We start from the raw sequence: 22,789 nt of genomic DNA on the forward strand, positions 1-22,789 counted from the left end.
TCTTTGGGCAGAGACCCGATTGTTACGCGCTTTCTCCTTGGCTCCCAGAGGCTGAGGCTCTCGGTACGACCTAGAGTGCCTGGGTGGGACCTGGCCATCGTTTTTGAGGTTGTTTTTTTAGCCTCCCTTCAAGCCTCTAACCGAGGCATCTTGGAGGCACCTTTTAATCAAGACCGCATTCTTATTGGCCATCTACTCTATCAAGAGGGTAGGGGACCTGCAGGCCCTTTCTGTGGCCCCCTCCCTCCTGAAGTTTACCCTGTGTATGGCTAGTGCCCTTCTGTACCCCCGTACGGGTTACATCCCCAAGGTGCCCTGGTCATCCCATAACAGGCATTCTATCCTACTCCGTTCCAAGTCCCAGACCAGGAAAAACCAAACCGGCTCTGTCCGGTGCAGGCACCGAACACCAATCAGCTGCTTGTCAGCTACAGCCTTCCCAAGAGAGGCCTCTGGTCTCCCTGCTCCCTTCGGGGTCAGAGCTCACTCCACCCGGAGTGTGGCTGCCTCAAAATCTTAGTCCTCTGGAGTTTCCCCCCAAGACATATGTAACGCTGCTCTAAACCTAGACCGTAGTGCCACTCCTGGCCCCTCAGTCCTCCTCTAGCTGTGTTGACAGACACACACTAAGCAGGGACTGGTCAGTCTGGCGTGATTGGACACTCAATCCCAAAGCGTTTCGACACAGTTTGAGTTCCTGAAAGGTTATGTATGTACCCAAAGACGTATGTAACCATAGTTCCCTGAGTGAACGAGATGCTGCGTCTATATGCCATACCTCCGGTGTCCCTGCAATGATATCTACTCCCTTACAGAAGCTGCAGCTGCCCTTACTAATATATGTTTTATACTCCTGGTTGTGACGTCACCGGTGACGGCCAGCGTCCAATTTTTGACTGATTACACACATTATTTCAGAGCGTGAACACATTTGGGCGCGTTCCCAAAGCATTTCGGGATTTCGTCTCGTTCCCTCAGGAACCTAGAAATCTATCTAACACACAGCTTCCTGTCCAGACTAGTGTGGCTTTATCTCCTAAACTGTGATTCAGTAGAGACTTCCTCACAGACCTTCATCTATCATTTAACAAAGCTGTAGGGTGTGACAATATTATCATTCTGGTAGATATTTAAGTCACGCTTACGTTAAATTCACACAGTGAACAAATCTCAATAGAAACATTTACTAGATTTAATGTCCACTGTATTTTTAATGATTTATGTAATCAGTATTCTCCTGGAATTTATTGCAATAAAAAGTCTTACAGTCTGATTGGTTCCCTGCCTTAAAAAGTCGATTGGCATGCTTCTGGGGTTGTAAGTAGATAAATATTTTGGCAGAAGATTTGCTCTGCATATTAATGTGCTGCTGTTAGATGACAAGTAAAAGTCCTTGGTAAAAATTATATCACATACAAGTAGTGCCAAGTTTGGCTGAAATTTCAGTGTAGCCCAAATTATTATGAATTGAATCATCTGAGATTTAGATTTGATGCACTGTTCCTGGTACGATTGCAGCCAAATATGAAGGAGGAGGCAGAGAACAGTTCAAGGTTATTCCCACTACATCAGAAAGAAATGCATAATAAGCTGCCTACTCCTCTTACCCTACACAGAGGGCCCACATTTAGGCAATGACAGGTCTGTGAGATCAAAGCTGGATCACAGTTCGCAAATCTCAGGTGATGGATCTAATCCTTGGTGTTAAAAAAGGAGCTGTACATTAAGTATCAAGAAAATTCACCACAGCAAAAAATAATCCTGGTTTTGTATAATAATCCTGACTGAAGTATGTGGATAAAACGAAATCTAAAAATGATGTTTATATGTGATGAAATGTACATTTGTGCACAACAAATTTACAGTTATGCATTTGCAAGTGTGTTATAATTGTGTGTTGGGGGTGGTATGCAATATAAAAATTTTGATCATTTAGGGATTAGGCAGATGGGGATTAAAGGGATAATCTATTCAAGAAAGCAGGGTGAGCCCAAGCATGCTTTCCTGCAATGAATCTAAAAGAAAATTCAAAGAATGCAAGACTATGAGTAATGATGTTGAAATTGTCTAAGAAAGTGCCACTATAATTCCTCTGTCATACTGCTTTTAGTTTTTCTTTTCTTTTTTTTTTTTTTTTTTGTAAAATTTGACGTTGATTAAATTAACTACTCTTTCTGTGTAACGCATACAGCCATATTACAATGAGGAGTATCATGACAATCTGGCCAGGCAACTAGGCAGGCAATTAAGTTGGCTACACTTGCAGAACAGCAGAACAGTTTGCCAAAAGGTAAAGGTAAAGATTGAACTGAAAATTTTGAGGAAAATAATTAATTTAATACATTTTGTAATAAGGTTGTAACATAACAAAATGTGAATACTTTCCAGATGCACTGTATGTGGAACACGGCTTGCCCTCCAAAAAATACAACTTTAGGACACCCAAATTACTAGTAGAAATGTATATATTGGTGTCACTGTAAAGTCTTCTTATACAGACATGCTCATGGCTATTTACTTCTCAGTTGTTCTGTAACACTTTGGGAGACACCGTGTGTTTTATCTGGCAACAAGCTTCAGAATCTTGTATGTAACAAATACATGCACCAGTTTCACATACAAAAACAACCAATACAATGAGCAAAATATAGTCACTGAGTTTAAAATGTTAACAGAGTTACCTCTTTAAAACCTGTGTAGTAAAGTCAGTAACCAGAAAAATGTGGTTTGGGCGTTTGCGTTGTCAGAGAAATTACCTCTTCCTGTGAAAGAATTTGGTCTGTTGTCACATTTCATGACAGAAACTACCAGACTCAAGTGATATAATTTGTCTAATGACTAACATCCTGCAAAAACAGTGCTAGGTGTTGCTAAAATGACAGCCCTTTCATTAAATGAGTTATTGATGTTAGCTTCCCAGGCCTCTGTTATCTCATCAGAGGAGAGTATCAGTAAAATGAATAGTAGGTTAACGATTTCCTCCTGTTTGGCCCAATTCCATCTAAGAAGTCTGGCTCATCCGACAATGAGTCATTGTTTTCCTGAGCCTGGCTTTTATTCTGAATGGACCACTTTGGACTTTGCACCCCATTCATTTCAGCTCCCAATGGGAATCAGCATGAGCACTTTATTAATTAAACTTTTAGTGTCCGTGTGGAGTGTCTGCTTGCAGCTTCCACTTCAATCTACTTGACCACAAATTACAGGTTTATGTCCTGTTTAATGCAGTAGCTAGTTGAGGGAATGGGGCTAAAATGCATCTCCACATAAAAGGTGCGAAGTTTAATGCACAGGAATTTATGTTAAAGAAGGCACATACTCGCCAGGCATTTACAGATAATTGACCCAGTATTGACAATCTTTGTTAAATGACAGTTCACAGCAATTGCATTTACACTGTAATCTTATCTAGAAAAAAAAGACTTAGATGTGAAACTTGATTGAAATAAAAATTTTCAGCCTGACATTTTCCAGATTGATTAACACTTGATGTCAATAGACAGTAATGTCATTAGACAGTATTAACAAATGTAATTAAAAGTGGGCTGGTATGATCAGGCACACTAAGCTTGCACTAGGTACACTGCCTAAAGAATATTACTTGACTGAAACAGACTTAAACACATTGAATTGAAAAATTCTTTGCATATTTAACATTGCTAGAATAAAAAACGTAGAACAGAGTGATTACTAGAAGACATCCGGATCTCTTTGAACAAATTCAAAAGAATACCAACAATAAAGTTTTAAAACCCAGTTGTATATTTAATATCTGAATAGTTCTCATTCTCCATTCATTGAGTGTCCAATGCAATATGAGATTCTGAAGAGGTTACATGACCCTCAGATAAGGCCAAAGCCGTATCAGTGCACAAGTGGGGAATTTTTCAGATGCTTTTTGTGTCTATTTTTAAATCCCCATCTGATAGTATGTGAACTAAATTATACATCCACTTGATTCATTCTCTCATTTTCATATCAGAAAAATTAAAAGGTTGTAAATTGTAAATCATTTTAATCTAACAGAGGACTTTTTCAAAAATGTATTTTAGAAAATAATCAATGAAATAGTACAAAAATGTACCATTGCATCTGTCAGAACATTCTTATCGTCATATTTTTAAAAGCCTGAATAAATAGTCAATGACTGAAGATTAGGGTTGTTAAAACAGAGCTACACATTTGATAGAATGATGAGCAAGAAGTGGTTTTGTGTATAAACAGCAAGTAGAATATTACACTCAGAGGTTTTCCTATGGAGGCTGATTGAGCTCTATTTACCAGAAGCACTTTGCTTTCACACAGAGTGACACTGGTAGAGGGTAACTTTTGCTTTTGCTTTATAATTAGTTTTGTGACTTGTTTTAATATTGGTTATTGATTCTATTTGCCTAATGGGAAACCCAAAAAGCCCGTTATGCAACAGTAGGTACGTAACACAGGCATTTACCCAGAATTTGATTGGAAAGCACCGAATTGTTTTGTTTTATTTTCATTTTCAGAGAAACTTCAAAAAAGTAGAAAAAAGGGTTGAAAAGGTAAAAAGCCAGATCAGAGAGCCATACAGATTTCCTCTATTTATGTTAAACTGTCAATGTCTGACAGGTGTAATGGTTGTTTTAGGTAGCCAGATAAAATGGTGAATAAAAGGTGTCACATTTGAAGAAAGCACGCTTTGCAAAAAGGAAGTAAAAAATATTAGAAACATTAAAAAATGGATAGAGCATTTATATGTTCCATTATAGTCCAGATCTAGTCATCACATCATCTAGTCAAACAATCACTATAAACACAGATCAAGTTAAACTAAATTGAAGAATAATGGCTAGAAATTTATCAAAGCAATGGTACTTATATAGTCAGAAAGACTTACACCGGAAATTAAGCTTTAGGGGATCAGATTTTCCAGCTCAGATGTGGTCTGGATTATTTCATGTATACAACATCTACCGGAAGCTCTGTGAAATCTACACGCACAACTTGATCTGCGGAAATGTGGCCTCCTCATCCTGACCTCTTACAAAAATAATTATTCTGAACAGTCTTTCAGAACTGGCAGAACAAGGAAACCAATTCTTCACTTCCGTTATCTTAAACAAGAGCACCACAATGGCTGAATGCACTACGCTCATACGTAGAGTGATTTATAAAAAAGGATTTCTTGAATAAATGAAAGATAAGACATTGGAGCAATGAAACGAGAAAGGCTCTTTCTTGTAGCCTCCTCTCACTCTACTTCTCTTCTTTTTTAGAAGAGCTGAATATCAATGAGTGCATGATGTCATTATCTCTAGCAAAAGCATGACATCATCCTCTGGCTGGCTCCTCCCAAAGGTTTGGCTGAGGAAATCCGTTAGCCAATCAGTGGGAGGCAGCACTCAAGCTGGCAAGCTCAGCAGCTTTATATTAACCCTAGCAGTACCTCAGTGTATACGGGTTTCATGTGCCCTCAACAATACAATACAATACAATACAATACAAAGAAATTAGCACAAAAAAACCTATGACTATATATATATATATATATATATATATATATATATATATATATATATATATATATATATATATATATATATATATATATAGAGAGAGAGAGAGAGAGAGATAGATAGATAGATAGATAGATAGATAGATAGATAGATAGATAGATAGATAGATAGATAGATAGATAGATAGATAGATAGATAGATAGATAGATAAGCAATCATAACAAGCAGTTCATACTCTGTGTCAACTCATCTTATATACAGTATTTGTCCTTCATAAAATAAAAATAATAGATCAGTATCAAGCAAAAAAACGTCCTGCATTAAAAAGTACAAAAATGTGCTTTCTTGACTCAAGACTCCCTTCATATGACAAGATTAAATACTTTTTTAAAATGAAGAACTAATTTTATCCAGTTTATTCAGGCTCCAGTTTATGTGCCTACTGATTTTTTTCTGGTTTCGTAAGTTTTTTTTTAGAGCCCTCTACTGCCTCCAAGACAAATTGCAAGAAGCCTTCAACTTCCCCTAATTCACTTTTGCTGAAACCTATGCATACCTAATGAGCTTCTAAACAGAGGCAACCCTTTAGGGGCAGGAGTAATTGTCAGGTCAATAAAACATTTAAAATAGCATTTGCTCTATAATAATCTAACAGTATATCTAAATTAATCAATGAACCATGCTCTAGTATAATTGTATCTAAAACCTATTGTGTGTTATATTTTGCTTATCTTTCATGCTTGATCTACTCTGATTGGATGTATGCAGACATTTAGTTTATGGGAGTTTGCAAAATTTTAGGGAATTCTCACCCAAGACCAATTTCAGGTTTGCTTTCATTCCCAGTCATGGCTCATTTGCAAAATTCCATAATTCTCTTTTATGCATGCAGGTTTTGGGAAATGCATGCTTGCTTTATTTATTTATTCAACTGAACTAAAGTAGAAAAAAACAGGAATTTTTTGCATAGCCAGTTATCATGCAGGTCATATGCAAACGAGGAACAGCGCTTGTGCAAGATGATTTTCATGCGTGCAGCCATGAACAAGGTGTAAAGTTTCAAGTTTCTCTAAACAAGACATGCTCCTCTTAGAAATTCACACAAGCTGAAAATGAATTGTTTGTGTCTTTGTTCTAAAATAAAGACCTCAGTGAGTAAGCAGGCTGGAGAAGGAATTTAAATGGATGCACTTTTTAAATAGCACTTGCACCAGCAGATTCTTTGTGCTTGCTAAGCTCTCTTTTGCATTTTTTGTGCATGTTACAGTATATCCAATAGGTACACCCTCTCACTTCAGCTTGACAGTACAAAAGTCTGCATGAAATCTTTCTGAGCACCAGCCTGCCCAGATAAGAGATATGATAATATTAAAAAGTGCATAGCTCTAAAGAAAGAACAGTGAAGGGCATTTATTTAATGTGTGCTAATAGAGAGGGAGAAAGGTCAGTATTTTGGAGCAAACGTCTTATCAAAGGACTGCAGGCTTTTTTTCAGGGAATAGAAAAGTCGCGGGACAATGGAGAGTTGATTTAAATGAAGCACAGAAGGCTGAATGGAATAGAGGCCTCAGTGACCACAGCCAAATGACCTTTCAGAGCTAGATTTAAGTAAAAGACAAACCGGGCCCGCTTGCTTGCTTTATAGCTTTTCACACCAGCAAAGACTAATCAGTTGACTTCATTTCATACAAAATTAACAAATTTTATTAAATTTACAGCCATACAGGCTAAAATAACATTTACCAGGTTAGGTGTTTTCTTTTATAGATATATTTGCTAAATTATGTGTGCAATATTACTCTATTTATACATTTATATTAAAATGGACGCATATTTTATATGAGTGGGAGAATGCTGAGGATGGAGCTGCCAGGAAGGAGGAAAAGAGGAAGACGAAGGAGGAGGTTTATGGATGTGGTGAGGGAAGAAATGCAGGTAGTTGGGTTGAAAGAGGCAGATGTAGAGGACAGGGGGGGTATCGAGACGGATGATCCGCTGTGGCGACCCCTAATGGGAGAAGCCGAAAGAAGAAGAAGATTAAAATGGATGCAAAGCAAGGAAGTCGAAGCATGTAGCATGGAAGCTCATGTCTGTCCAAGCCAGCCTTGTAATTTAAAGTAGCATCTGGGAAGTTTTTCCTAGTTGATAACGAGGTTTGGTGTTCATCTTTTTTCTCCACATTCTACCTATCTGTCCTACACTAACATTTAAAAAATGCCCTTGCAAGCACTTGCCGTTTTCTCATTGTAGTGTAAATGGAATTATAAAAGATATTGAAACACAGTGGTCTTATTTTAGTCATGTGGCCCAGTCACATGACCGATTCAACTCAGAATTTATAGTCTATATAGTCATGGGGAATCCTCAGCAATTACTCCAACCCTTGAAATTGCTGCATCGATTCAGAAAACCTGAAGGTTAAATACACTCTGGAATGGAGGAAATGAGACAGGTGAAGGATTCTTACATTTTTACACATGAGCAGTACAGGGATGTATGCGCTTTCAGACCTATCAGTCTCTGAAGAAGTTTACATTGTTGAAAATCGGTTTTGAAAATGCTAGCATGGACGGAGAGCATTTTGAAAGGAAAACATTGATTTCAGACCTATCCGCATCAATATGGATGTAACCTCAATTGCCATGTTTAGCTCCAGACTGATATACACACTGGACGCTTATTTTGCCTCAACATCTGCCTGCATTTCCTCCTGACTAGTAAACAACTTCTTACAGCTATGAGCACACAATCCTTCACAACAGTTGAGTGCTTTCATTTGCACTCTAATCTCTTGATTTGATGAAAACAAGGATGAGACTTATTTAATCCATAATAGAAACATTTAGTTTCTACTACGTTCTTCTACTGTAATGCATCTGTAACCTACAGTTAACCTCTCTGCTTCCAGTAAGGAAATGAAAATTAGCATGTGCTCTTTAGAGGTTGCTATGCTAGCATTTTACCAGAACCAGAGATAATTACTGTTGTATATCAGGCCTAGCTAACAGTAAAAGTTGATAAACAAGACATAATAAAACAAAAATGTACCTGACCAACTTTTCTTTGACAGATTTTGGTTTTTGTTCTGTGGTAGGTCCTAAACTCTGAAACAATATTCCTTTCTATGTGAGCTCAGGTCCTTCAATGCCTAATTTTATAACTTAATTAAAGACATTTTAAACTTTAGCTTTTATTAGGTTTATTAATTCATTGTAACAGGTACATGTTTAATGTATAATTATGTTTCCTGTTGTATATTTTAACTTATCTTCATTTTGATTGTTTTTTTAAAGTACTTCTGCAATTTAAATTTGCTTAATATATAAGGTTGACTTGATAACACAAGTAAATATGAATGTATTTACATAAAACACAAGTTACAGAATTTGAAAACCATAATTTTTTAAAAAAACTATAGAAAATAAAGTAAAATAATTATAAGATTATAAAAAAAAGATTATAACATATGCATCTTTTAGAAACAACAGCTTTAAAAGTTGTTAAAAAAAAAAAAAAAAAAAGATACACGCATTTTAAACGACAAAAGTATCAAAGAATTACAACAATCTAATGAAATTTTAATAAATGGACAAGAGATCCACCGAATCGCTTTAGTTTAATATTTTTAGAGCTAGCCTGAAGAGATTAATTATATAGAATTATATTTAAGCAGCTAGTTAGTGCTAATCTTAAAATGAGAGATGTATACATCAGCCAGGACTTCCTTTACAGAGAAGAGATGACAGAAATGACAGAGAAGGAGAACTTTAAAGAAGAGCTAGCAGTGTGCTAACAAGAAGCAAACACATTAAGATAGTCAGTAAGCAATTTGCACCTCAATGGACTGATGATAAATACTAATACAGATATCATAACATAAGAAAAGATAAGAAAAAGTACACATCTTGCAATCAAATCAAGTTTATCCAAAGAAAACATTTTGTTTGTCTATACTGAACGTTGAACATCAGCATTGTTCTTGTGATTCTTATGAGGGCATTTCAAAACCAAACTGAAAATTATTCATGGTAAACCAAAAAAGGAAGTGAAACTAAAACTTAAGCACACCCACTCCAACTGAAAACTCAAAATACACACTTAATATAGTGAGAATAAGACGACAATGGGAACAAAAGCCTTTCAAACTTGAGTTCAGTAATTTGCTGCACAAATCTACTTTGCATCATGGCTGATTCTACAAAGTAACCAGAAAGGAACTATTCATCCTCGCTTTCACATTGAGTTATTGTGGACTTACATTCTGCCTTTTAAAAGACTCCGGTAGCGTTGGTCTCGGCGTGACATCTCTCCATTGAGAGTAAGGACCTTTGTGTGAGTTTGAGGAAGCAAGTTCATGTTGAAGAAAACCCACAGTTGTTTAGACCGCATCAACTATAAATGCTCACTCGGTTTTGGTGAACGTCTTGATCTTACTGTCTCGCTAGTTCGATGCTCATTTCCTGTTTGGGAGTAGTTATGACCCCCGACATACAGCGGTTTACCCCACCCTTGACACTACACAGCAGCTACGTTGGGTGGTTCTATCATACAGACAAGATATTTCCTTCCATTCTGATAAATTACACAAAGTCCTCATAATTCAGTTTGTTCTTTCATATGTTGACTGAAGATTTTACAACATTGCGCAGCAGCCGGGCAAAACTTCTAAATCTTACCTTTCTCTTTTGGGCCAAAAAGCCATTTCAGAAGATCTTGTCCCCCCCAAAAAAAGTTCTTCTGTGTTATGTTCTAGACAATTAGCTTGTCATGTAATGTGTATAAAACTAGTCCCTTAAAGTTTATAACGCCTTTGATGATGATCAGATGTTTCGATGTGAGAATCTGCAGTTCCTCAGCTTGGTTTAATGGTCACCTGATACTGGAGTGTCCTAGATCTACGCCCAATCCAGACTCCAAAGAAGGAAACATTTAAACCACAGTCTCATGCTGTTTGTTTCCCAGCATGCCATTTCTTATGATGTAGTCATGAAACCAATTTCTAAGTTAATATAGTTATATATAATTTATATTAGGTTCTAAACAGATTCAATCAAATATAATTTTGGACCTAACCTATTCAGGACATCTGGTTGAGACAAGACATGTGGTCCAGTATAAAAATTTAAATCCAGCCTAAAAAAGTAACTTAAACCAGGGGTTTTCAATGTTTCGTTCCATAATACCAACCAATGAAATGTCCTAAATGAGTAAACACTATTGAATTTTCACGTTAAGTCAAAAAAAAAATCACTAACTTGACATTAAAATTAAAAACAAATTCTTAAAAAATTACTATTTTAAGACCAGTAAACTAGTCTAAACCTTATTCTTTGACATTTGACCCCAAACATTTACTTAACTTCTGTTCAGTTATTTAACAAATACTGAACAATATAGGTCAGATATGTACCATTATCATTACCATATACCATTAGTGAAAGGTTCATGGTAACTAATTAAATAGGATATTTAACACATATAATACATCTAAAACATACAGTATTTTTGAATATATATAATTTACACTGGAAGGTTGTGGGGCACATTTATAACGATACCCTTACACTGCATTCGTTTTTCAGTAAGAAATGACTGTGCTGTACAGGGCAGAAATGTCTAGGATGTATCAACCGCTTTGCTTTTGTGGACTGCTAACAAACTTATAAATCACAGTCAGATGAGATAACGAAAGAATCTATAAAACAGCATCTTACCTTGGTTCTGCTGTTACAGCCATAAGACTCTGCAAAATGCTACGGGTGTGCACTAGAGATTTATGTAAATTCAGCACTTTTTCCAGTCTCTTAATGATAAAATAATTTCCTGCCGATTGCAACAACGCAGTCGCTCAACTGGTGATTTCTTGCCATCTCTAACCCCCTCTGAATATAGTTCAAGTGAATGGATCACTGCCATCCCATTTACAATCGGATTACCAAGTACACGTGTTAATACCAGGTGCTTCACATGTTTTTCCTGTACGAGTTTCCTGCAGGAGCTCCAGTTTCCTTCCACCTCCCATAAACATGCCAGTAGGCAGATTGACCCTAGGCGTGAAGGGGTTTGTGAACGTGTGTGTGCAAGTTGCCCTGCGAAGAACTGCAATGTCACTGTTCACAGGATAGACTCTAGAGACATGACAACCTTAATAATAAAATTGTTCAAATGTTAACAAACGTAAGTGAACAGTGTTTTCTTTATTACCAAAATAGCTTTCCAAAATAGACTTTTATTCTTTCAGTTTCTGTAACTTATCATATTTATATTATACCACAAATGTACATAAAACTTGTGGGACAACAAAAAAACAAAACAGAGTCTTTAAAGAGGGCATCAGTAAAAAAAAAACTTCATCGTTTAAAAGTTTGGTACATAAGGTTACATATTTATAAATGTAAATGTAATATTTATATATTTGGAGCATTAAAAACCAATTTGTTCCTATCTAAAAAAGAGAAAATGAGGTACGGCAGTTGCTGCCATTCCTCCTGACACTGACAACAAAACCAGTCAAAAAAATAAATACCCAGACAAAAAACTTTATTTGATAAGTTATAATGTTTCTGCAAACTCACTTTAAGGTCTGAACTAACAGCAAAGGTTCACAAAGTGCAGAAATGTCGCAAGCTTTGTGAAACACTTACACAGTATGTAAGGGACAGAAATGCTCTTTTAAAGTTATTTGAATATGTATATAAAGGAAAGTAGTACAAGTCATGAGCTACGTTATGTCTAAAACCACTTACTATAGTCAACTATAGTGTAGCTGTATCTTATATAATTACACATTTTATTGTACTTTTAAAGCCATTAGAGAGTCACACTGAGAAAATCAGTGGGATGTACTGTAGGGTACCATTTATACAATATACAATATATACAATATATTGCAATGTTGAAACGCTGTTTTCTGCCCTCTGTGGCAGACAACAATTTTGGAAGCTATTTAAAGAATAACAATGTACAGTAGGTTATGTTTTGCCCACATTGCTCAACCGTGTGCATTGATGTGAATTCATGTGTTCTGTCCCAAAGGCCGTAATAAACACAAACTAGTACACCTAATTAGAAATAAGACCACAGGCACAATCATAGTTTGTCAGAGAAAATAAGGAATTAATTAAATAGGTTAACCAAAATACATGTGGGACTAAGCAGTACTGAGGCATGATAGCAATGATAGCTTTACATAACACTGGGGGTCTTTACTGTGTAGATACTCAAAAAACCCTTCTTTATTTGGAACAGACTACTTTGGTTACTTAGTGTTACTTTCCCATGAATTTAAAGCCCCAGGCACATTCTCCATTAACTGTTGTTTTTCCACCCTAGGGATGCCAATAAACCAAGCTGTTTTGGTCTATATTCCCCCTACACAATATCTGTGTACAACAGATATTGAATCAGACCCTGAAGATATAATTCCATCAAAATTCTGCTATGGGCAAAACAGCATATGACATGAAGACATAATTTTATTAATACACAAACCTAAATGTATGAGTGTGTTGTGGGACGTCAGAGCTGTCATCAATTACTCCATAAATAATTTAGTCGAAACAGTATTTTCTATGTTCCCATCACATACAGATGATCAAGAACAAAGAGTGTTATTTTTATTCTCATTTTTAGTTAGCTTAGATTTCTGACTCCTGCTTTAATCCCAATCAGACGGATCTTGTCTACTCAGAGGGAAGGTCTGATCAATCCTGTGTACTCCTAAACATTTTTTGCCCAAATCCATATACTCGCTGAGAAAGTTTGACCAATCCCATCCACTCCATTATGCTTTAATAGTCAGTTTAAAAAGACATTAATAGTCCTTTTGAGAATGTTGCTTGTCAGACTGTACAAATCTGATCCCCATGTCACACTTTAGTATCTCAGTTCTCATAATGTCAGACTGTACAACAGTCTGACACACACAAGAAAAATAATTGTCCGAAGGTTTACGTCATCAATCTGTGATACGTTCAGATACGCGTTCTCTCGCTAATGGTACAGTAGATGGCAGCAAACAAAAGTAACCAAATCTGTAGCCTTAATTTTGTTAATAACAGTTTATTTTTTTGCTGTACTGTCCACCTGACTCGTACCAACATTTTCCCTGAGGTGGTTTGAAGTGCGTCATCATGTTTGCCGCTCCTTTTGGGAGAAGTCTCACTGCAGAAAAGAATTTGAAATCCTCTGACAATGCCAGAATTTCATCAGGGGGGACTATACATTTTAATGACCAAATTGTGGTCAAAATTGCATAATGTGCACCTGGCTTAGGATGTCTGACATATTGTGACTATTCCCAGAACAAGTGCAACCAACCCTGTATACCTCCCTAAAATATTCTGACCAATTCCACCCATTTCCTGAGACACTCTGACCAATCCTGTCAACTCCCAGAGCAAGTCTTACCAACTTTGCCCAATCCCATCTACTCCTAAAGATTAACAGCATACCCTCTCTAATCCCAGAGAAGGTTTGACCAATCCTGCCCACTCCTTTCGAAATCGTGGTCACTTTTTCCTAATTAAAATTATTCCTGTTGCTTTATTGTATAAGTAACAAAGAACTATCCCAAAGTTTTCCAACGGTTTGGTGGATTTTACTAGGAACATTTTCTGAAATGAGAAACCCTACATTCACAACTCCAGCATTTTTTTATTTTATTTTTTTACTTTTCTTTAAATTACATTTGGGCAGATTTATTTTATTGGATAAAACCGAGTACCTGGCTACAAGCAGTTGCCTTTTATCTTCAGATTTTTTACGAATTCAGAGGAAAAAATAATAATTTGACCGCAAATAAAATGTATTAACACAAGATAACAGTGGAGAGAAAATGGATAAAAGCATATGCATCACCATCCACTAGTGTCAGACTGTGCACAGGACTGTGCTGGTGCTGTTCTAGTTTGGGTAAATCAAACATATCAAGCCTGTAGCGGCATAGCAAGTCTCAGTGACAAGTTCAGGAGCTATGAGAATGAACGAATATATGGAACCAAAAACATGTTTTCCAGTGGAATAAGAAAGAAAATACCACCACTATTATTTTCATTGGATACATTGATTAACTTCTTTAGTACTTTGTAATGTTGCTAACACTGCCCGTTTTAAGTTGTCAATTGTCACACCTCCAACTTTGGATTGCTTGACTTTCCGGGAAATCCGTGGAAATGCTGCTTCTTAGCTTCTGTTTGTTAAACATCCTATTCGTGTTCTGGTTTTCCGACTTCTGATCCTAGCATGACAATAACAACGTGTGATACAACAGAGAGGGAGGCATTTCGCATATGGAGGGTGAATACCAATAACATCCACATACACGTACTAGAAGCAGTGCAGCCAAGAGAAACGCTGCGAAATGAAGAGAATAAACTGTTGGGGATAAATTAATACAACTGCAGATGCTTGACTTTCCGGGAAATCCATGGAAAATGAATGGCTTCTGGGAACCTTGTTGTATTCAATAGAACTAAGAAAAACCAAATGGGTTTTAACCTTTGAGAACAATGTGGGAGTAGGCAAGTACAAGGGGGAAAAAAATCACCCGAGCAAGTTTACCACATAAATATTCTGAAAATACCTTTCTTCTGATGCAAAAATTTTATATATAAAAAATCTGAGGGTTAATTTTAACCCATAGATGAGAGCTGTTTCTTCATATTATAAATTAGAATGTCATCGTTTTAACACAAAAAAGGATCTGTGATATTTTACATAATATGAACTGAATGTAGTGGGTGCTTTAATGGTCAAAAACAAGAGGAACAAAGAAACACTGGAGCTTAAAAAAAAAGCACAGATCATCTCAAATGCACATGTCTCATTAACACAATCAGTAGGGAAGGTGGACTAGCCCACAGAGCTCAGCAGAACGCAGCAGGAAGCTAGGCTTCCTCATTTGGTCAGGTGTTTGTAAGCGTGTATGTACATGCACGCCACATTGGTGCTACATTACAGCTCTCGTCCTCCTTGTGATCTGACAATTATAAGGTCAATAACAAGCTAGCAAAAATTCTAAAATGTAGAAATTGCTGCACCATGCTCAAGAGCAACCAGTTCTCGTTTGTGTTAACTGTCGGATGTACGAAGAGGAAGTGGATGTTACGCAGATTGCCCTATAGAGGAATGAGCAATGTCAGTGGTTACATTCCTTTAATGATATAATATCATGTTCGTTCTGCTTCTCTGAGGTGCTAGACATTCCTGCTCCTCCACTTCCGACTGGCAGACTGACAGCTGAACTATACAAACATGCCAAGGTCATCCAGACTCTAAAATAATGAGACAGTGACAAAACTTCCCATGAGGATTAAAGGTTAACACATGCACCTAATAAATGCTCTGCTTTCAATGCTCCATGTGTGTATGTGTCAGTGAAATGTGTATGGACTAGGACAAAACAATTTCAGTAAGATCTTGTAAAATACCATATGAGAGTTTTCAGTAAATCATATAGAATTTTATGCTTCTTACAGAATGACGTTTTATGAAAACACTTTAACAGTATAAGTATTCGAATTATGGGCATTAAGTTTAAATTTTTTTTCTGTTAGAACTTGCAGCGGACTCCACCCCTTTACTATTTTACTAAATAGTTCGTCTACATTTTTTTTCCCTTTTCGCTTGATTCTTTAAATAAAATGGCAGTGCTGCTCATTGTGCTGTCATTTCCTATTGCCACATTTCCAGATTTCACACCACACCAGAAAACCCTCACTACTCAAATGAGCAGTGAAGCGAAATTATAAATAGAAAAAATTTCACTGTGCTGTAAAGAACGTGAGAAGTATAAAGCACCTTACTGTTTGTGAGCACTTTAACGCTGAGTATCATGAGTAAAAGTAATGCTGATTAGGACGAAAGGCTGATGCAACAATTCACCAACATGCAAAATAATATGCACATGCATGTTTATATTATTTTTTAAATCAGCAAACCAAGAGACCAGGCTAGGCTTCAGGTACCAACAATGTTTGCACAAATCTTTACACACACACACACACACACACACACACACACACACACACACACACACACACACACACACACACACACATACTGTACACCAGTGGCGGGCCATGCATTTCGTATCTGGGCCTTCAATGGGGACTTACCCGACTTAATCCACCACTATCACGTCGCAATTATAGAAACCATCAATAAAATTAAAAAAAGCAATATAACTGTCAGGGAACCACCGGCCACGCCTCCCCTCGGCACTCAGCACACTCGCAGCGCCTCGCATACATACTATTTACCTTCACCTGTCTCCAATCTACACCCTCCCTTTATAAGACCCCCGTTCTTCCTCACTCACCGTCCGATCTACGGTTCATGCTGGCGATCATCCCTGGACTACCTGTGCTTCGGAATCTACCCGTTTTCCGGTACATGCTGCTTCCTAGCTTCTGTTTGTTAAACATCCTATTCGTATTCTGGTGTCCGACTCTTGATCCTAGCATGACAATAACAAAGTGTGATATTACAGAGAGAGAGAGGCATTTCGCATATGGAGGGTGATTACCATTTAACTAACGGTAAAAAGGCTGAAATCTGATTGGACAAAAAAATCTAACATCCACATACACGTACTAGAAGCAGTGCAGCCAAGAGAAACGCTACGAAATGAAGAGAATAAACTGCTGGGAATAAAGTAATACAATTTCATGAAACAAATATTTTAAGGTTGCAAATGTAGGTCAGTGCTTCTGATAATGTTTAGGCCAGCAGAGAAGGCTTTGCTGGCCCTGACCGCCCACCACTGCTGTATACACACACACACACACACACACACACACACACACACACACACACACACACACACACACACACACACTGCTTGCTTCAAGGACTCCCATACTTAATAACAACTTGTGAAATTAGTCATATTTGAGACTGGTTTTATACATGTCAATCAAATCATACATACATTCTGAACTTCACAAAAAAAATCACAAGCTGTCAGCACAGATCATATTTTTCTTACAATATAATTTAAACCTTAGAAATCTCTATATTCTCTCTAAATGTCATAACATGACTCTAGCATTAGACAGTATTAGGAGTTAAACTGATTTAAAACATGTAAAATTAAAAATTAGACCAAGATTATTATAAGAATCTGCAGCTACATAAACTTTGCATTTATTAAAGTATTGTTTTACTGTGCTATACATTATTATTCTTGTTATTCTCATGATAACTAACATTTATGACATGAGGAATAAAGCTGTTCTATTCTTTCAAGTGTTTCAAGTCAAGCTATTAGCATTCTGTTAGTATTGCTCTTCAGTTATGCTAGCTAACTTAAGAGGTGAAGAATAAAGCTGTTTTTTTTTTGTTTTTTTTTTTGTTTAAGTTTTTAGTAGTTTTCTATTTTGTTTTATCCAGAGGTATCATGCTAGATTTGAGAGTTTATAAATACAGCTACTAAGTTATTTTTTTAGCTTTAGCCTATTCCTAATTACTAAAAATATTAGCTAGCGATTCATATTCTGTTTGCATGTATCTTCAGTTATTGTCATCCTAGCATTTGGTAAATACGGATGTCATTATTTTTTCGCTTAGCTAATTCCTAATCTCACAAACATTAACTAGTTATTAGTATCTAAATATTTTTATTTAGCTAACATGTTGGAGATGAAAAATATCTCAATTACTTTGTTGATTACTTACACCAAAAAGTAATGCGTTACTGTTAAAAGTAACTTCTTAGTTACTTTTTAAAGAACCTTCTTTAATGTTCCCATTAATGCCCTTTTATGCGTTATGGTTTATACAAACACAAAACTGACTTAAACACAAAGTCATTTTTAAACACTATTTTACTTGAGTCAGAGCAGCACAAACTGAATATATCACAAGGATTTCTGAAATAAATAACAAAACAAGCTGGATAATATATTCACAATCAAAAACTAAAGTGGCTTCTGCATCATAAAAGCTGTTGTGTTGAGCTCTTAAAAATGTTCCTTTCACAGCTTAAGTATGAAAACTATCAACGATGTACAACATAACACCGGGTTAGCTTCTAGCTTCTAGCATGGAGTTCCTGGAGGAGCTTCGACAGATTGGAGTTGCTATTTATTGCAGTAGATACGAGCTTCGAACCAGAAAGACACAGCTTACAATTGACTAAAAAGTTTTTGTCTTTATGCTCAAATAAAGTGAAATAATGAGCATATTTCCACTTTGAGAAACTCGTCTTGCTCTCGCCTCGACTCACCATTACTGCCGCACATACTAGAATAAACAGAAACACGCCCACAGTGCGTCTTCTTCGTGTTTACAGTGGTTCATCCACCAATCCTACAATGCGTTGCTGCTGTAAACAGGTTAGACTGTAGGCTACACTTCAGCCCAAATCAATTAATTTTATAAAAATAACGGACACCGCACCATACGGTAACGGAGTTACTTTATTTAAAAAAAAATTGGTTCCAGTATTAGTTACTGTCAAAAGTAACTGCGTTACAGTAACGCTTTATTGCCCAACACTGCTTAAAACAAACTTGTTTTACTTTTGTGAATCTTTCTTACTAAATGTATTTCATATTTTAAGTACATTAATTGTGTTTATACTTTTATTTTTTAAACTTATCTGGAGCCAGGGTTCAGCCTTAATTTTTTTTTAATTGCTTAAATGCAGAGACATCATTCCTATCAATTAAACTATTTTCATTTTTAATATTATTTTAGTAAAAATAATCATATTAAACACTAACTATTTCAGCTTTTTAAAAATGAACTCCTACAACAGGTTTTCATCATTCATATAAAATACATACAATATATAGTGAAAAATATGTTAATATGCTTGAGTGAATGTAATGATTTACATTTAAAAGCTAAAGCAACATCTAACAGTATCTCATAAAAAATTGTACACCCCTCACATTTCAGCAACCATTTTATTATATGTTTTTAAGGGACAATACTATTGGATATATTTAAAAGTATCAGTGTGGAGCTTGTATATCAGTATAGATTTACTGTCATCTAAAAATAACTCGGCATACAGCCATTATTGTCTAGATAGCTGGCAACAAAAGTGAGTACACCCTAAGTGAACATGTCAAAACTGTGTCCATAGTGTTAATATTTTGTGTGAGCATCAATGTTATCTAACACTGCCTTACACATACTTGTCCACTCTATCACCTTCACCTTCAGCTTCCTCAGCACAGCAGTTTGCAGTGTGTTTGGGTTCGTTATTATGTTGGTAAACTGCCGTTCGGCTTAGTTTCTGAAGGGAGGGCATTATGTTCTGCTTCAGAATGTCACAGTGCAAACTGTAATTCATGTTTCCCTTAATGGACCACAGCTCCCCAGTACCTGCAGTCAAACAAGTTCATCTTAGTCTCATCAGACCATAGGACATGGTTCCAGTAATTCATGCTCTTGGACAATTTGTCTTAAGCAAACTTGTTGCAGGCTTTCTTGTAAACCAGCTTTAGAAGAGGCTTCTTTCTGGGACTACGACCATGCAAATTTACTTGTTGCTGTGTGTGGTGTTTTTCTGAGCACTGACAAGCAGACCTTCCGCTTCCGCAACCTCTAAAGCAATGCTGGCAGCTCTCATGCGTCTGTTTTTGAAGCAGCTTCTTCACCTGACGCATAGCACGAGGACTTGACTTCTTTGATCGACCCCTGCCAGGTCTGTTCTGAGTGGAACCCGTCTTAGAAAACCTCTGTATGACCCTGGCCACTGTACTGTAACTCAGTTTCAGGGTGTTAACGGTCTTCTTATAGTACTCTTCAACGATACTATAGATTACTCTATAGTAATATTCTTATTGTACTCACTTTTGTTGCCAGCTATTTTAACAGTAATTGCTGTATGTTGAGTTATTTTCAGGAGACAGTAAATCTATAATGATGTACAAGCTGCACATTGATTACTCTAAAATATATCTAAGTTTCATTTCAATAGTATTGTCCCTTAGAAGATATACTAAAATAGGTGCTGAAATGTGATGGGTGTACTCACTTTTGGGAGATACTGTATTTGTTATGAATGCAATAAAACTAGATCATCCACACTCTATAACTATAAAATGATAGCTAGTGAGAAGTTACAAAAGCAGGCATTGTGCAGTCTTCAAACAGAAAAACCAGCTGACTTAACATGCTTTTAATGAGCTGCTGGCAAAAAAAAGCACTGACAAGACAAGAATGTCAAAACAGCTGCCAGATCGTTACAGAACAAACATGGAGAGATGCCATCCCATGGATAATTTAAAGATTTGGAAAGGCACACACCTGTCTATATAAGATCCCACAGTTAACAGTGCATGCTAGAGCACAAACCAAGCCATGTCCAAGGAATTATCTGTAGACCACTGAGACAGGATTGTATTAAGGCACAGATTTGGGGAAGGGTACAGAAAGATTTCTGCAGTATTGAAAGTCCCAATGTGCAGAGTGGCCTTAATAATCTGTAAATTATATAAGTTTAGAAGCACCAGGACTCTTCCAAGAGTGGGCCGCCAGACAAAACTGAACGAACAGGGAGAAGAGCCAGCATTACTCTGTGGAGAGAGGAGAACCTTCCAGAAGAGCAACCATCTCTGCAGCATTCCACCAATCAAGCCTGTATGGTAGAGTTGCCAGACGAAAGCCACTCCTCAGTAAAAGGCACATGACAGCATGCCGGGACTTTGCCCAAAGGGCACCTAAACGACTCTCAGACCATCAAAAAACAAAGATTGTACTCTTTGGGCTGAATGGCAAGCGTAATGTCTGGAGTAAACCAGGCACCGCTTATCACCTAGGCAATACAATCACTACAGTGAAGCATGGTGGTGACCGCATCATACTGTGGGGATGTTTCTCAGCAGCAGAAACTGGGAGACTAGTTAGGATCCAGGGAAAGATGAATGCAGCAATGTACAGAGATATTCTTGATGAAAACCTGCTCTAGAGCTTAACTACAAATGTCAATCAGGAGAGTTATATGATAGCTTAGTTTCATTGCACTTTTCTTGGCTCGGTTTTGTCAGTGGTACCAAATGTGTGCATGTTTCTGATTGTGGAAAGTCTGCCTGTCCTACATGCATGCTAATTAATCCCCCTAATAAAAGCCATTCTATCGACAACTAGCAGCAGGTGGTGAGATTCGGAACAAGGGGCTCATGATCTAGTTACAGCTTATATTTCCTTTAAAGCAATTGATACCAGCAGTTTTGCTGCAAACCTACTGGTTGTTGAACCTACGTTCCCTCTATGCATCTACAAATTAAATACTAATGATCCAGATGCAAAATGTGCTTCTCCTGATAAAGTGGTTAATTTACCCATGGCCCTATTTAGGACACTGTGCAATTACATCTACATGCATTTAGTGCTTCTTTGCTACACACAAAAAAATTCCGTTTTCATATAGCAATAAAAACAAAATATTATAACCAACCTGAAACAAATTGTGTGCCAGTCAGTGTTGAGAGCCTGCAGGTACTGTTCATCATATATGTGTTGTCTGCATCCCGCACACAACGGCAATCTTCCACTAGCTGTCAAACACAAACCAGAAGAATGTTTACTTACCAAGATATAGCCATTATAATAATATACTTATAAATAATTAATATAAAGTATTAAAGTGTAACTTTTTACAAAATGTAATTCACTTTACACTGAGTTTTTTTTTTATATTCAACTTTAAAACAATTTATACATAAATATTTGGCCAACTTTTCAGATACTGCATACACTACATGAAAAAAGTACTGGGGCACCTGACTTTTCCAGCCATATGTGTCTGTTTTCCAAACCGTTACCACAAACTTGGAGGCAAAACATTTTACAGAATGTCATTGGAAAACCTGGAAACTTGTTCCTGCATGACAATGCCCCGGTGCACAAAAGAGCTATAGAGCTATAGAGCTTTGAACTTGACCCTACTGAATACCTTTGGAATAAATTGGAATGCTGACTGCACCCCAGACGTCCTCACCCTTGTGGCTGAATGAGCACAACTATCCACAAGCACACTCCAAAATCTAATGAAACACCTTCCCAGAAGGTTATTATAACAGCAAATAGGATTCAATATGCAATGGGATATTCAAAAAGCATATATAATTCTTATATATATGTATAATACACACATATGTTCCAAAACCGCGATAAACGAAAAACTGCGATAAACAGACGCCACCCCAAAAATGTTTTTTTTTTTTTTTTTGTTTACGCTGAAAAGGATCCTCCCACACACCTTAAACACACACAGAAAACATTTGCAAGAATATTGCGAGATGAATTTTGTGTAAATTCGTAGAAATACAGTAGATTGT

The 22,789-nt window shown here is 36.8% G+C and overlaps 1 protein-coding gene across 1 annotated transcript in view; it reads right to left on the reverse strand.

The window, feature by feature from the left end:
* The window catches only part of limk1a (LIM domain kinase 1a), a 55,830-nt gene that overhangs the window by 30,237 nt on the left and 2,804 nt on the right, over positions 1 to 22,789 (reverse strand). The window contains 1 exon segment of the mRNA XM_083525740.1: positions 21,907 to 22,006. Coding sequence (XP_083381866.1) covers positions 21,907 to 22,006 — 100 coding nt within the window.

The sequence above is a fragment of the Silurus aristotelis genome (genome assembly GCF_946808225.1).
Source record: "Silurus aristotelis genome assembly, chromosome: 22".
In the NCBI taxonomy this organism is placed as follows: Eukaryota; Metazoa; Chordata; class Actinopteri; order Siluriformes; family Siluridae; genus Silurus; species Silurus aristotelis.